The sequence below is a fragment of the Nematostella vectensis genome, chromosome 12 (assembly GCF_932526225.1).
Source record: "Nematostella vectensis chromosome 12, jaNemVect1.1, whole genome shotgun sequence".
Classification (NCBI taxonomy): domain Eukaryota; kingdom Metazoa; phylum Cnidaria; class Anthozoa; order Actiniaria; family Edwardsiidae; genus Nematostella; species Nematostella vectensis.
The window spans coordinates 2512790-2529604 of NC_064045.1; the positions used below are offsets into that span (position 1 = coordinate 2512790).

The 16815-nt window shown below is 40.2% G+C and overlaps 4 protein-coding genes across 6 annotated transcripts in view; 3 read left to right on the forward strand and 1 right to left on the reverse strand.

The window, feature by feature from the left end:
* LOC116609597 (thrombospondin-type laminin G domain and EAR repeat-containing protein-like) overlaps nt 1-16815 on the reverse strand; it is a 126083-nt gene that overhangs the window by 69053 nt on the left and 40215 nt on the right. The window lies entirely within an intron of this gene.
* The window catches only part of LOC116608883 (NACHT, LRR and PYD domains-containing protein 3-like), an 89180-nt gene that overhangs the window by 50599 nt on the left and 21766 nt on the right, over nt 1-16815 (forward strand). The window contains exons 5-7 of one of the 2 annotated variants that reach the window (XM_048719836.1): nt 14610-15085; nt 15390-15453; nt 15680-15723. In XM_048719836.1, coding sequence (XP_048575793.1) covers nt 14610-15085; nt 15390-15453; nt 15680-15723 — 584 coding nt within the window. The remainder of the gene's footprint in view (nt 1-14609; nt 15086-15389; nt 15454-15679; nt 15724-16815) is intronic. The other variant, XM_048719831.1, reaches the window with a different exon arrangement.
* Nucleotides 5825-9150, forward strand: LOC125557333. The gene is made up of 2 exons (XM_048719848.1): nt 5825-7290; nt 8473-9150. The coding sequence occupies exons 1-2, from the start codon at nt 5974-5976 to the stop codon at nt 8497-8499; spliced, it is 1344 nt and encodes a 447-aa protein (XP_048575805.1). The 5' UTR covers nt 5825-5973; the 3' UTR covers nt 8500-9150.
* Nucleotides 14323-16815, forward strand: part of LOC116609595 (NACHT, LRR and PYD domains-containing protein 3-like) — a 38717-nt gene continuing 36224 nt past the window's right edge. The window contains exon 1 of the mRNA XM_032370401.2: nt 14323-14546. The gene's annotated coding sequence lies outside the window, so the exon portion shown is untranslated. The remainder of the gene's footprint in view (nt 14547-16815) is intronic.

A 16815-nucleotide genomic window follows, 5' to 3' on the forward strand; every position in this document is an offset into this window, starting at 1 on the left:
TTCTCGATGTATGATTTGTTAGTTATCCTTATTCAATCCTAACTGACTGTCATACAAAAGGTTCCAGTCTGTTGTACCACTGTAGCTCAGGGTCTATAAATGGGAACGAGTATAATATTGACGATTATAATGAAAGAGTAGACAAAGATCAACAACCGGGGAAGGGGGAATTTTTGTTTACAGAGGGACAAAAATATTTGTAACTTAATGTCCGATTCTATTTTAGGGTTCACGAGTCGCAAAGAGCATGAGAGAAAGAATCAACATCTCGATCTATTCATCTTTTGTAGTCTATGAAAATTTATAGCTGAACCTAATAGTGATTGCAACACAAAGAATTTTATTGTTTAATGATAAGAAAAGACATTCTAAACAACACCCCAAATGTTCTCCAAAGTTCTCTTGTGTGAACATCTGGAAATTTGACAATAAACAATTTTTTTGTCGGCCGTCTTGAGCGTACTGGCAGTGCGATCTCTTCGAGAGTGGAGGGTAAGTGCGCCATGAATGACAATAAAATTGTTTGTTGTTGAATTTCGAGATGTTCACAAAATAGAATTTTGAAGAACTTTTGGGAAGTTATCAAGGACATGCTACTCTGTCATTTAAGACTAAAATCATTTGTGTTGCAATTACGTTTAGGTTAAACATCAGATTGACTGGACTATAACAAAGTCTTTGCTGGAAGTGTGTGCTCGAGGTGTAATGCAGGGGCCTTATTCGATGACCCCCCCCCCCTCCAGTAGGGCAAAATGGCGGAAGACAGAGAACTTACCAGTAATCGCTAGGAAAACCATCTATAGTAAAGGTCTCCAGGTCGGACCCCGCCGCCACAATACTCTGGTACCTCGTGAAATTCTCCCCGTTCCACTTGAAGATATGCGAATAAGGTCCATAAAAGGTGGCAACTGCCAGGAACACGTCTTTGCCGATGAAGGAATCTTCAAATAATATGCTTTTTTTGCATATGATACCTACGTGCAGTGGATGACTTGGTGGTCGAAGTCAGTTCTGGATCAGACGAGAACAACAATGATGCAGCAGTGACGTCAGCTCCGATTCCGTATAGGACTCTAGATGCTACCCATTTTGAGAGGTACTTCTAGAAGTGTATGATCAGCGGTAGAACGTCCATCATTTACCGTTCTTAGATCACACATCGAAACATTTAACTAGAATATTATCTATTAGCGCCATTTCATTTAGTAGGGGTCAATTAAGTTTGGACCTAGCCTAACTGCGAGAAAACGTGTGTATCAAGCTCCACAGCTGATTACTCTCATTCATTGTGCAAACGTTCCCCTTGTTGTAGTTCAACTAAAGGCCACGCCAAACTGGATCCTGTTGCAAGGATTCGTTACGCGGTGCACACGAACAAGCTGTCACCTTGCGCCACCCAGCTGGAATATCCCGTCTTCCGAGTCACCCCTGCATGCTTGTTTACCCTTCTCGACCCAAGGGAAGTGTCTGCGGCGGACATAGCGCGGATAAAGGCGGGGGTCCCACGATTTGTCCCGGGATGGTGGACTGATTCGGTACGTTTTTAAAACAAAACTACCACGGTGGGATAAAAACGTGATGTCACATTTTCTAGCTTGGAAACGGGCACGCCTAGAAAGGATGTATTGGTGGCTGAGAAGTCTTTGTGTGTCATTGGGGGTGGCGTGGACTTCAGGAGTATAAACCTCATCCTGATCCCCATCCAGTCATCTGATCACTGGAATTATTGGTTAGACCAATTTGTAAAATCTTTTACACAGTTTTGCAAGTTGACCTCGTGCCTGTCTGTGAAGTAAAAAAAACATTTTGTAATATCATTTGTAGGCTATGGACAGGTTGTCAAAACAACGGTTATATTTCAACCCATTGGGTGGAGATGAGGAACAGCCAGTCACAAACGTTTCTTTGATGAGACAAATCAACAAGTTCAGGTACACGCGAACCATATTATTTGAAAAAATTAAATATGAACACTAAAGATGGCGAGCTCGTTCAGAAAGGTTTCAAGCCATGTGGAAAAAAAGAAAGACGTTTCCATATTGTAAACTAGGGTACATTGTAAATTCTGTAATAGAAACTGAGCTGGTTAAAACAAACACCCCCGTTTACCGTCTCTGAGGACGTGGACATGTCAATCCTTTCTACGCAACGCGGATACCCTGTGGTTTTGCTCCGAAATGGAAAAATAACATATTTCAAGACGTTCCACCAAAGGGATTTTTGGGGACTTTTAGTATGTTAACTAGGTTGTATCACTTGTTCAAAATCCGTTGAGAGAAATTCTATTGCAATAAGTTCCACCTGGGCCATTAAAATTTCATAGATTGACTGGACTACTGAAGACAGGATAGAACAACGCGATTGGCCTTGTGTTCACCCCATGCATGCGAAGCAGGTTGATGGCTACAACTGCGGTGTCTTCATATGCTTTGTATGTGTAACAGCTACGCTATGTACGTGTAACATTCACGGCCTTTGTAGCCCTGGGGGGAGGGGGTTCGTTTTGACGTTGACTAAAATAAAATATGCTAGTATCAGACCAATTGAAAGCTCTCTATTGAGGTTGGGTTGGTTACGGTTGAGGTTGAGGTTGTTTTTTTTTTTTTTTTGAAGACAACAGAATCTGAGTGAAACAATTAATTTTAGTGCAAAATTATGACTATAAATCGGTCATTCTGCTTTTAATTTTTGTAGGTCTTATGTAACTATTTCAAAAATTTTTGTATTTTTATCTACTATCAATAGTTTGCCCGTTGCCTGGCTCTTTGGATTCCATCAACCAACTTAAATGTCCAAACTGAGCGGCGGCTGCTGTCTCAGGTCATTGGATCCTGCTGTGATGACATAAGTAGTTAATTGTTAAGGACCCCATAGCTAAAAATAGAGAGGGGCTAAATTTGCGGACAAAAAGCCCTGTTACAAATCAATTGTTTACTAATTAATGCCTTTATTATATTCATTAATATTGATGCTGAGCATATATTTTGTTGTTTGACTTTCTAAAAAGAAATATAAGGTTGATAAATTCTACCTAGGTACCCCCTCCTCTTGGAGAAAAAGCAACAATAATAATCATTTTGTGCCAAAAATGGTTATCCACTAGTTCTCCTGCAACTGTAAACAATAATTTTAATCACCTGTTCAAGCTCTGATGTAAAAAATATGGTACCTTATTTGAACTAAAATGTTATAAGCATAAGAGCCATCCCTGCATATCCCAACCTCATGATTTTGAGTATAAAACTATAAACAGTTTTCTAGCTAATTTTCTTTGATCGTTTTCTGTTGTAGCAATCGCAACTTTAAGGTTTATAAACTCTGTCGGCAAGACGACAATGAGGGTTGGCTGGGGTGTGACTGCTGTGGCCAGTACTTTCATGCTACATGTGCCAGTTTCAACTTAGCAACAGCTCTTTTCTCACAATTTTACTGCCCCTAATGCCCCTGATCCTGACATATTGACATATTGTGGATTCATAAGTGGCAATAGTTTACCAATAATTATTTTAACACGGCCATTGGGGGTGCTTTCTTCGGGGTGATAGAAGTCAATGAGACTGGATAAAACAGATTTTGTGTAATTGTCCTCCTCAAGTAAGCTGCGGAACAGTAATACAGATTGAAACGAAAAATCATGATTTATCTTATTAAAGAATTTCTTAGATATAAATCTAATACTATGGAGTCATGTACGTTTGATAACCAGTCTGAATTTTCCTTTTTTGATAATGCTTCCTTTATGGTTTGTAAATGTACCTCCTGCCTGTTAGCAAAGACATAGCTGGCGCAAACAATGTAGGAATAGTGTATCCCCCTGAAATTTGTGGTGGCTTGTTATGAATTTAGTGGCTAGAGGGGCAGTTAAGGTCCTAGGGGTCGCGAGATTTTTAGCCTTGTCTCATGGATAGCATTTTGTAAATTGTCGTACAGATTTTAATTTATCACTCCAAGATAAAATTATTGGTGTTATCTGATATATTTGTTGTATTTTACCTTGTCATGGTAACCGTCTTAGGTTAAATTTGATAAGTAATTCATTTTATAATGACAAGCGAACTCTGCTAAATGCTTAGATATTTTAATAATTTCGCTCGTCCCGCCACCCTCCAAATATCTGAATCCACCGCTATCAATTCAGAGTAAAAGACACTTTCATGACCAGTGAACATATTTATTATCACGTAGTAGTTCTGAATACCATTTATTTTGAGTTATTATCAAATACAATATTAAATAACAAATACGTCTATTACACAGTTAATAATTTACCTTCAATATTTGGACAATTCCGCAGAAATGAAGAGCGTTATTGTTGTAAAACTAGACCCTGCGCGCAGGGTTGACTGGGATACCTGAGATCTGCAACTTGTTTGTGTGACATATATGACAAAGATTTTACTGCCTACTTTGGATATAATAAAAAAAAGATAATCTTGTTTTTTATTGTAAATGCCATATCACAACACTGATTGGGGCGAGAAAGGTAAGAGCATGATCTCTTCAGGTGTGAGGTGGACTCGAGGTGTGCTCCATGAAAGTAGACAGGGCTGATTGTGCTATCTTCAAATACTATCCCCACATCAGAGTTAGCATCGAAATAAGATTAAGGAAAGCTGAGACTGTGTTTTAAAATTGTTATTTCTTAAACATTTTTTTGGTTCACTGCCCTCGATGTGCTATCACTTAGGAGTACATTTATTTTAACACCCAAAGTAAGTCCTATTGTATTAACAATATAATTATATTGAAATGTATTATTTTATTTATGTAAGTTACAATTAAACAACAAAAAAAATTATTTTGAAAGGGGCTATAGGATATCTAGATTTGATTGAAATTTATAGAGCATAAACATATTTTCAATATCAACAACACTACAAAAATATTACAAATCTCTAGATTTTTTTTTGAAATTGTTCCATAAAAATAAAATGACATTCAATGAGAGATAAAGGTATTTCAGGGAAATAATAAAACTTAAGCTTATCTAAAGGAAGCACAAAAGTACCAAAATAATTTTCATAGATTTAAGTACATATTTTACACTTACATGACTTGCAACACCTATGCTGTACTTTATTAAAATCGACATGGTTAAAATGATGAAATTCAATGAGAGAGATCAAGATATTTTATAGTAAGAAAATAAAATTCATCTTAGGGTAGCCGGTCAAGTGTCCAATGTAAAGTAGATTCATCGACAAAGCGATTTCCATCAATTGTTTCAAACTACTTGCACTTCAAAATAGATTAAGCAATCAAGGTAAATACCCCGAGTCCATTCATGAGTGTCCAGAGCACATTTAATTACGTCTTAAAGTAAGCTGTATGAGTCTAAAGCAGTCAGCACTTTGAGCCGCGTGTCTCGCACTCGGGTCACAAATGTAAACACGAGTAAATACAGCGAAATCAATCCAAGCTGAGATGATTTTCCAAAATAACTTGGTAGAAATTGAGGCTATGGTTAAATATGCAGTTATTAAATCGCGAATCGGGCCTTCAACTGCACAAATAACATGGGTCTGAGAGCTGGAATCTCAAATTCAAGATGGCGGCCATGCACTCGTTCACACGGTTCAGAAGGACGGTCATTATAATAAAGTAATTAGCATATTTACATTAGAGTCAAGTCTCTCAAGGTCGTACGCTGGTCGTACGGACGTGAAGTGAGAGGAAATCGGCTGCTTTCTCATGTTTTTGTTTATTTGGCATTCATAACTGATATCTACGGCTGTGTTCCACCAAAGCAGCAAAAACTTGCACAAAACAACCACAAAGCATACTAAAAACAACTGAATTTTTCACTTATTTACTTATGTCCTTTTGAGTGTTGTGAAGTTCGCAAACCTTGTGAACTCAGACTTCTTCACACGGCTCATAGTGTTGAGTTATGTTTATAATGACGTAACCTAATGTTGCATTCTGGGTAATCGTTACCCTCGTGGTCTGTATGATCAGCCATGTACGCGTTGTATGTTTATTGAAGAGAATAAAAGAAGTAAAGACACTCATAACGAGATGAGTTCTACAGGTTATGGGTCGAGGACGGACTCGAAATGGAACAGATTGACGTTCGACGGAGACGAGAGCAAGTATGAATTGTGGGAGGCCAAATTTTTGGGACATTTACGGATGCTGAAATTGAAAGATACAATCTTGCCATCGACGGATGCGCCTGACGCGACAAAGAACGAAGAATGCTATGCGGAACTTATACAGTTGTTAGACAATAAAATCCTCTCACTAGTAATGAGAGAAGCTACTGACGACGGCAGGAAAGCCTTAAAGATACTACGGGAGTTTTATGCGAGCCAAAGCAAGCCTCGTATCATAACACTGTACACTGAACTAACATCACTCGAAATGGGAGTAAACGAAACAGTCACCGATTATTTTATTCGTGCTGAGAAGGCTATCACTGCTCTCAGAAACGCAAAGGAAACACTCGGTGATGGGTTGATCATCGCAATGATTCTGAAAGGGTTACCAGAATCCTATAAACCGCTAGCTATACACATCACTCAAAGCGCTGGGGAGATATCATTCTGTACATTCAAAGGTCACCTGAGAAGCTATAAAGAAACAGAGAAATTTAGCAGTAAGGGGAAAGCAGACCAAGTAATGAAGGCTGCGTCTCCAGCACCAAGTGCATGCTATGGTTGTGGTCAAACTTCGCACTTCATCAGGGACTGCCCAAAGAAAAGTGAAACAACAAAATGGTGCAATTATCACAAGAGTTCTACCCATTCAGATGGAGAATGTAAAAGGCACCAACAGAAAGGAGACACAACAAAGAAAGTTTCTGTTATGGATGATACAGAAAATAATGAGGAGGAACATACTTTCACATTTAATGTGAAGGATCACAGTAACAAAGTTCTCAACAACCCCAAGGGCATGCTAGTTGACACTGGGGCTACATCTCATATCGTTACAACTGATACGATCACAAGGATCGATGGAACATTCAAACCAAGTGAACATTGTATGGAATTAGCTGATGGAACAAGGACCAGGAACATTGCCGTAAAGCGAGGAGACGCAATGGTAACCCTCAAGGATGTGAATGGCAGACATGTAAACGCTGTGCTGAAGGGAGCATTGTACATACCATCGTACCCCCAAGACATCTTTTCTGTGAAGGCTGCAACTGCAAATGGGGCAGAAGTTAAGTTCCAAACTGGACAGAATGAACTCATCCATAAGGATGGTACTGCATTTAAAATTGAGGAACATAATAAGTTGTACTATTTGAAAGAACCACTTTATGGTAATGACAGCTATGATAAGGTAAGCGTTTCACATGACATATACACATGGCATAAAATATTAGGCCACTGCAATTTTGAGGATGTCTTAAAGACAAAGGGGGTAGTAAAGGGAACGAATATGTCTGGAAAGATAAGTCTAAGTTAACTTGCAACACCTGCATCGAGGGGAAGTTTGTAAATAACAGAAATAGAAAGCCAGATTCTAGGGCTACCAGACCCTTAGAGAGGGTTCACACTGACCTGGCGGGCCCTATAAACCCAGTATCAAGGGAGGGTTTTAAGTATAGTATCTAATTCACAGATGATTATTCTGGGGAAGTATTTGTGTATTTTCTCAAAGAGAAAAGTGATTCAGTGCAAGCAGCTCAGAAATTCTTAGCAGATTCTGCCCCTTATGGAGAAATTAAATGGATGTGCATACGGTCAGATAATGGGGGCGAGTTTATTAGCAATGATTTTCAGGCACTTCTCCGAGAGAGATCCATTAAACATGAGTTATCATGTCCCCATTCCCCACATCAGAATGGAACAGCTGAAAGGCAGTGGCGAACCCTGTTTGAGATGGGCAGATGTTTGCTTATAGAGAAACAGGTGCCAAAGTTCTTGTGGCCATATGCAGTTCAAACTGCTGCACACATTAGGAATAGGTGCTATAACATGAGAACAGAGAACACACCTTATTTCATGCCAACAGGAAAGAAACCTGACCTTTCCAGAATGGGAATATTCGGATCAGAATGTTACACGTACAATCACAACCATAAGAAATTAGACTCTCGCGGTGTGAGAGGGGTATTCGTAGGGTATGAAGAGAACAGCCCGGCATACCTAGTGTACCACCCAGATAAGGGGAAGGTGTTAAAGCACAGACTCATTAAGTTCATCAGTAAGGATTGAATCGAGCAAGAAACTCAAACTAAAGGCCTCATTCACAATGAAATGCCAGTGGGCAATGTTCATAAAGGGGTTGGATCAGAACAACTAGCCAACTTCAATGGAGCCATCAAAAGCCACCCAGTGTGGGCAAGGTGGATGGTGAAGCTAGTTGTACACCCGGTGATAGCGAGCAGGTAGATAATCAGAGTCACACCAGCGGGCGTCCACAAAGAGAGAGACAACCCCCTAAGTATTTGGATGATTATGTTACCAGTATAAGTGATAGTGATGACATAACTTATTCCAGTGTTGATTATTGTTACAGAGTTTCAGGGTGGCACAAAGTTACTAGGCTATGGCCTCAACAAACGCTACAGAATGGAACCAAGCCATGGCCGAAGAAATGGGGTCACTTCAAGAAAATGTCACATTTGAGCTAACCTCCCTCCCGGAGGGTCTGAACCCAGTGGGGGAAAAATTGGTATACACCATTAAAGAAGATGCAGGAGGCAGGGAAGTATTTAAAGCTAGATATGTAGCAAAGGGGTATAGCCAAGTTGAAGGAATTGATTACCAGGAGACCTTCGCTCCTACTACGAACATCACCTCAATTAGGGTTCTAATGCAATTAGCAGGGCAGTATGACCTCACTATCCATCAAATGGATGTCAAAACAGCGTACCTACATGCACCAATAGATCAGGAAATATACATGAAACAACCAGAAGGCTTCGAAGTGATCTCCGAAAATGGAGAAAAGTTAGTTTATAAGTTAAAGAAATCCCTTTACGGCCTAAAACAGTCAGGCAGAAACTGGAATAAGCTTTTGCATGAAAGTCTGATGGAGAGTGGTTTTAACAGGAATCCATCAGACCACTGCGTCTACTCTAAGCTAGTAGGCAATGAAATTGTCATTCTCATAGTCTGGGTAGATGATCTGATCATTGCATCAAGTGACATGGGAATCCTTAATGACTTCAAGGAAAATATGAAGAGGCACTTCAAAATGAAAGATTCAGGCCAGATTTCCCACTTCTTAGGTATTGATTTCAACCAGGCTCCAGGACAGATTACCATGGGTCAGAGTAGAAACCTACTTAAGGTCCTGCACAGATTTGAAATGGAGGGTTGTAAGCCCAGAACAACGCCATGTGAGCAAAATGCTGGAGAGAACAGTGAAGAGGGTGATCCTAAGAAGTATAGGGAGATAGTAGGAAGCCTTATTTATGCTATGGTGTGTACCAGACCAGACATCAGTTGGATTGTTAGCAAACTCACGGAAATTGTCTTGCCCCACAGCCGCAGATATGACTGATGCTAAACATGTCCTTAGATACCTAAAAGGCATTATAGATTATGAATTATGTTTTAAGAAGTCTAGTGATGGTTTGAGCCTTGTTGCATATAGCGATTCAGACTGGGCATCATCAGAGGATGACAGAAAGAGTACGACCGGATACTGCTTTAGCCTTTCCCCAGAGGGTGCTGTCATTTCATGGAAATCCAGAAGGCAACCCACAGTTGCCCTTTCTTCCTGTGAGGCTGAGTACATAGGATTAGCTTCTACAACCCAGGAGAGCCTGTACCTAAGTCAGCTATTAAGTAACATGGGAAAGGAATCATATTCATGCACTAAGCTCTATGGGTATAATCAGGGGGCTATTGCACTTAGTAAAAATCCTGTAAACAGGCAAAGGTCTAAGCACATCGATGTCAGACACCACTTCATGCGTGATGCGGTCTCAAATGGAAAAATCGATATTGTGTTTCGCCCCACAGAGGACATGGTGGCTGACATTTTCACCAAACCAACCAGCAAGGTCAGACTAACGAAATTCAAGAAATTTCTGTTTTGGTGCTAAAACTGTAAGATCAGCTTATTACCTATAACATTTATTGTAGAATATTGTAATCACGTTGTCATTTAAGTTTACATCATAAGAAACAAGTGGGGGTGTTGAGTTATTTTTATAATGACGTAACCTAATGTTGCATTCTGGGTGATCGTTACCCTCGTGGTCTGTATGATGTTGTACGCGTTGTATGTTTTTTTGAAGAGAATAAAAGAAGTAAAGACACTCATAACGAGATGAGTTCTACACATAGGGCCGGTCGTTGTCATTTGGCAAGTAAGTTCATATTCATAAAGCTCTGTTTTAACCAAAAATATATGAATGCTTGTCTTGGTCTTGCTTGTCTTGGTCTTGGTCTTGCGGCTTGCTTGTCTTGTGTCTTGCGGCTTGCTTGTCTCGGTCTTGCGGCTTGCTTGTCTTGTGTCTTGCGGCTTGCCTGTCTCGGTCTTGCGGCTTGCTTGTCTCTGTCTTGCGGCTTGCTTGTCTCTGTCTTGCGGCTTGCTTGTCTCGGTCTTGCGGCTTGCTTGTCTTGTGTCTTGCGGCTTGCCTGTCTCGGTCTTGCGGCTTGCTTGTCTCGGTCTTGCGGCTTGCTTGTCTCGGTCTTGCGGCTTGCTTGTCTTGGTCTTGCGGCTTGCCTTAGGTGCATTAGCTTGATCCTTGTTGATTTAACTGTAGATCCCTTCAAGAAGGCTCACAAAGTTCTCTGGAACTGGTTTGCCAATGGGCAAGAGCTCAGACAATGCTTGCCTTCAACCATATTTACCACCATTTTATAACATTGTGAATCTATGAAGGGAAGAGGGTGGCTCGCCACCTTACTGGCTCATACAATAGGCTGTGTAAAATGCACCAAGTCAGGTCATAGGCTGTATGCTACTAGTAAAATGCACCAAGTCAGGTCATAGGCTGTATGCTACTAGTAAAATGCACCAAGTCAGGTCATAGGCTGTATGCTACTAGTAAAATATAACCTAGTACTACCTGCCTTATTGACGAGTTGTCAGCGTCTAAACTGGCGTTTAGCTTCCCCAATATATTGAAGGTTACAGCGGTTACATTGAATCATATAAATCACGTTTTTAGTATTGCAGGTTATGTGGGAGGTTATAGGTCGTGTTTCACCTGTTGAGAAAGATGTGTAGCTTGTCAGGCCATCGGTTCTAATATAGGGGCAGGTTAGGCAGTTTTTTTCCGTAACGGAAAGCACCGGGAGGTTGGTTGGTGGGAGAGCTGTCGGAAGGTAGCTTGGCTTTAACGAGGATGTCGCGGAGGTTAGGTAAACGGCGAAAGGCGACAAGAGGGGGCACAGTGAAAACCTTATGGCATCGCTTAGACGAGAGAAGAAGGTTGTAGTTTCTACGGATTATGTCGTTGATGTTAGGTAGTGGGGAGTTTTTGTGGTTGTTATTATTAGGGCGTAGGGCGTCAATGCGGGAAATGTTAGCAACGCGTAGGATTTGTCTCTTGAGAAAAGCGGGTTTATAGCCACGCTTGAGGAGGTAGTTTAGAGTTCATTGCAGCGGTTATTAAAGCTTTCTTCTGTAGAACAAATGCGGCGAATATGGAGGGCGAGGCTATAGGGGATAGCCTTTTTGGTGTGATGAGGATGGCAAGATGAAAAAAGAAGGTTTTGATGTTTGTCAATAGGTTTGGAGTAGAGGTCAGTTTCGATTTTATTATTAACAATGGAGACATTAACGTCAAGAAAAGGTACATTGTTATAGGAGTGGGAGCTTGTAAATTTAATGGTGGGATGTAGATTGTTAAGATAATCTACAAAAGCGTTCAATTTGTCTAGACCCTCAGTCCATACAACAAAAATATCGTCGATGTATCTTAACCACGTATGGGGTTTGTAAGGGGCGTCACGCAAAGCGTTGGTTTCAAATAGACCAAGAAAGAGACAGGCGAAAGAGGGTGCCATGCGTGTGCCCATTGCGGTGCCATGCTTCTGGAGGTAGTGTTTGTCATTAAAGGAGAAGTTGTTCATTTGGAGGATCATGCGGATTAAATCACAAATAGTGCCAGCAGGGATGGGGTTAGTGTTACATGTGCGAAGGAAGTGGTGACAAGCGTTGATACCATCATTAAGTGGAATATTAGTATAGAGGCTAGAGACGTCGAGTGTGACCAGGAGAGAGTCTGTTGGTAGGTTGCTGAGTGTTAATAAAATGTTTAAGAAGTGGTTAGTGTCTTTAACGTATGATGGAAGTTTACTTACTAATGGCTGGAGGTAGTAGTCTACAAATTCTGAGATGCGTTTGGTGGGGTGGGAGTTGGAGGAAATAATAGGGCGCCTAGGATTACCATGTTTATGTATTTTAAAGAGTATGTAAAACCGTCCAGGTTTAGAGTCTTTTGGTGTGAGGTAGGATTTAGTGTCCTGATTAATTATTCCGTCTGTGTGCATTCGGTTGATGTAGGTTGTGACTCGTTCTTGTATGTCATTAGTAATGTCGGCATCTAATTGTGTGTAGAATTTAGTGTCATTAAGTTGTCTATTACATTCATTAATATACCAGTCTTTGTCCATAAAGACTGTTCCAGATAAAGAGAAGCAAAGCAAGAGAAGCCACACTGATAGCTCGCGCTGGTACTCTTGAACCCGGTGGCCTCAACCGGCGTGAAGAAAACGTTTAGCTACTTAGTAATCCACACCACCCTATTTACTACCTTCCATAAGTCAATCTTTACTCAATTACTATTTTTACCTTTTGTTAGTTAATCATGAACTTCGACATTCAATGAACTTCGACATATACTACTGGGCGTAGCCAAAAATACAGTAAATGTATGAGACATTATCTAAAATACAGGAGAAAATGCCTTGAAATGACCTTTTGGTCCCCCTCCTGTTAAAAATCCCGGCTACGCCTCTGTACTAGCAGTGTAACATGTCATTGTATTTCATTTATAACCTGAAGAAGGCAGGTATTATCCTGCCGAAATATCGCTCTAAAAACAACATAAATCTGCGTTGTTGTCGACTTTTTCTTTTAAAGGTTTTCTGAAATAGTACGAGGGATAGTAAAATATTTATTTCTAGACTAATAGCTTAAAACTCCAGGGTGATAATGAACCCTGCCCTCCCATAAGAAAAGTAAAATGCTTTATGTAAATACCACGCCCCCTCTCCGTTACTGTTATTCACATAGAAAGGTACCCATAAGCTTAAAAAACCGGAAGATCGCTTTAAAATGGCCACATTTAGAAGAATTCTCCAGGTAAAATGACACAAGTTTGATACTTCTCTACTGAAAAATTCCTATCCCCGGGATAAGCAAGTTACCAGTTCGTCCGGAGGATCATTGCGAACACTGCAAAATCTACTAGTTGCAGTAGTCTCGTATGCCTCGATTTTTGCCTTGCCCTTTTCAATTGAAGATACAGACATCCATCGACCACCGTTTTCCATTTTTCCAGGTTCCATCTCGTTTGAAAAAGCCCGCGAAAAATCTTATATTTCATATAAGTGTATGCTGTCAGTTTAATCTAACTCACTTCCGGTAAAAAAAACTTCCGGTAAACTTTTGGAGCGTGTGAAAGATCGTCAGCTGAAAAGGTCAGTATAGATCACAACACTCACATGGACACCAGCGGAATTATCGTTTAATCCTTTTTTTTTTTCTACAAATATTTATTTGTACGCGAGGGATCGACCCTTGACGTGTGAAGAAGTTTGAGTGTTCGCGAACTTCACAACACTCAAAAGGACATAAGTAAATAAGTGAAAAATTCATAAATGTGGATTTTAGAAGCACACTAGCATACACACATTGGCACCAGTAGGGGCAAGACGGGACGCTAGCACAGTCTATTACCCTTGCAGTTCGGCAACCATGGACAGCTGTTTCGTCCTTATTAGGACTCGTCAGCATGGCATAGCCGGTTTGCCTCAGTTAAACTTCATCGGCAGATCTCCTCTCACTTCACGTCCGTACGACGAGCGTACGACCGTGAGAGACTTGACTCTCACGGTATGCTAATTACTTTATTATAATGACCGTCCTTCTGAACCGTGTGAACGAGCGCTGACCTTTTAAATTATGCAAAAGTTTTTGGTAACTAAGCGTTGCGATGACGTAGGACAGTAGGCTAGATACTTCGTGTAAGAAAAAGGCTTCAGTAAGGTCGCATTCAATACACTAAAACAAGCGAAGTATTGACTATGGCGCAAAGGCTCTTGGGGTATTGCGAAACATTGCAGATTTCCCGGGACCACGAAAAGAAAAAAACAGTTGCAATTTATAACTGGGCTACCACAGGTATCCCAGTAACTAAGTTTGTAGATTCTTTGCGATTTCCAGTCATCTCAGCCGCCATCTTGAAATTACTTTGTCAGTCGGGACTTCCAACGGCGTGTCGACCGGATTCCGACGTATACATTACCGCTGACTTCCTGCAGACTCACCCTTCCTCTACGCCGGTGGAAAATTGCTTCCCCTTGGGATTGCGCAACAAGCAACTGTTTCTTAGCGAATCTGCAAAGAAAAGTCGTACCAGCTGATGTAAAAGCAACACAAAGCACAAGATCCCTACAAGTCCGGTAAGCAAGGGTATTAGAGAGTTCGACAGTAGTTTCTCTATGAATTATCGGCAAAATCACTGGGTTGTCACCACCTGTCAGTACGTCTAGCTGGGATGTGTTGCCTCCTCCTACTGATCTTACCAAGGAGGCACACATGGCCCGGCTGAAATGGTACAGGAATAATGTGTTTGCCCACATCAAATCAACTGAAGTGCCAACTGTTCAATTTAATCAATACTGGGTTGAAATATCTGATGCTCTGATCTCCCTCGGTGGAGTCAGTCAGGGCGAAATAGACACCCTGAAGGTCACACCTCTTGAGGGAGATTATGTAACGCTTTTGAATGAGTGGGTTGATAGAGATCTAGACTTGTCAAAAGAAGTAAATGAGACAAAGAAAGAAGTCAAAGAGACAAAAACTAAAGTAGATGAGACAAACAAAGAAGTGCATGAGGTGAAGGGAAAAGTAGATGAGACAAACAAAGAAGTGCATGAGGTGAAGGAAAAAGTATCTGAGATGGCAGTGGACCTAGCATCACTCAAAGAGGAATTCTCAAGTAAGTAAACCATCTGAAAAAAAAGCTAGCCTGAAATGATAATAAGAAACTTACACAATCACGAATCTCAAATCACAATAAGATATCATTGATATAAAAAATACTGAACCTATTTAGTTGACATTAGGGAGACATGACCTCTTGCTTTATATCCTTGTCCATGAGGACAGGATTTTTTCTCTTCATGGCCTGATGTTGAGAGAAACTTTTGTCCCTTTTTTGGTTTGGTATCTTCTATACACCTAAAGGCCTAAAATCCCTTTTTAGATTATTACACTCTCAACTCTACAATTTGATGTCACAGGTAAAAAGGTGAACAGCAAGAAGGACATCACTGCCGCTAAAGGTGATAAGGCTGCTTCTGGGAAGTAAGTTATAATTCTTTTTTGTGTGTTTCTCTTGGACAGATAAGCATTAATATGGGTTAGATCGTGGAATCTTCAGTGAATTGTATTTTAAATGTACCTTTTTGATTTGTTTCGTTTTTGTTTCTTATTATATAGATTTATTATAGATATTTAAATGTCACCCTTCAATAACGGAAAGTAACAGGCAATGTTGTGTTGTAAACTGATTGTGTGGTTTCTACTTTAGAACATCCCATGACCCAGGGAATGAGAGTCTACCAAAGAAAAAAGGTACATGCTAAAGACATGCTAAAGATATTTTAATAAAACTAAATTAAAAGTGGCAGATTCTAGAAGGGGGCGAGGGGGTGGGGCTGGGCCGGGTCTAGTATCTATGGTAACCCCACGTATTTAGGTAAAATTTTAAGAGGACATATATATGGGAGTTTAGTTGCTCCTGCCATTTGTTTTAAACAGTTAGTGTATATGTAAATGGGTCTTCCCCTCTTCCCCTGAGACAAATCATAGTTTCCCACCGCTGATACAGTGGAACCTGGATATTACGATACTTGATTTAAGAATAACCTCGATTTTATAAAGGCGTTCTTTTCTCACGGTGGAAATACAGTGAAATGTAAAAGAAATTACCTTGATCAAGCATTATTGGATACATTGATATTATTGATTTTACGATACAAATCTGTTCTCCTAAGCGTAATTTTGAATTTCGTACAACAATATTATTGATTTTGTTTATCGACAAATAACGAAAAACTCAGTTGTGTACAGTACAGTCAATCAATTTTTTTTATTTGACAGATCTTGTTAAATACAGATTACAGTCTTACAAAGAGAAAATTTACAGTCTTACAAGGAGTACAGTTGCACTTTTAATATTTTGTTAAAGTTGATAAGTAACCCAACCGAGTACAACACTATTTTCAATGGATTTTCTTTTATATCGTAAAATCAAGGAGGACATCTTGACAATACCCCGATTTTCCGGTACATTTACTATCTCCTGGGGCATATTGTAAAATCCAGGTTCCACTGTATCTGTTTTATGCATAGCACTACAGTTCTTGTTATATCTGTCAGTAGAGATACAGCCTACCCCATCCATTTTGCAATCATGACTATGGGTAATGGGATAGTCATGGATAAAAGATGCTCTAGAAGGAGAACAAAATCATTTTCTCTCTTGGCTGCAGAGCTCCCATGTATAAACGAAAAACTGTTCTTTGCATAGATGATACCGATTTGGATATTGTTCCTTTGTCAGCTCAGGTGTGCTGCACTAGCCATCTCATTGTTCGCTTACTGCACATCCAGGTTCAGTTTTTCTTTCCCCAAAAAGGGCTTGAATTTTCAGCCCAACTTCTT

Bases quoted from the DNA above. Each gene is read 5' to 3' on its own strand.
- LOC125557333 (XM_048719848.1), top strand. From the start codon at position 5,974: ATGTTTATTGAAGAGAATAAAAGAAGTAAAGACACTCATAACGAGATG. The intron at 7,291-8,472 runs GTAAGCGTTTCA...TTATTGTTACAG, and splicing joins GTAATGACAGCTATGATAAG to AGTTTCAGGGTGGCACAAAG.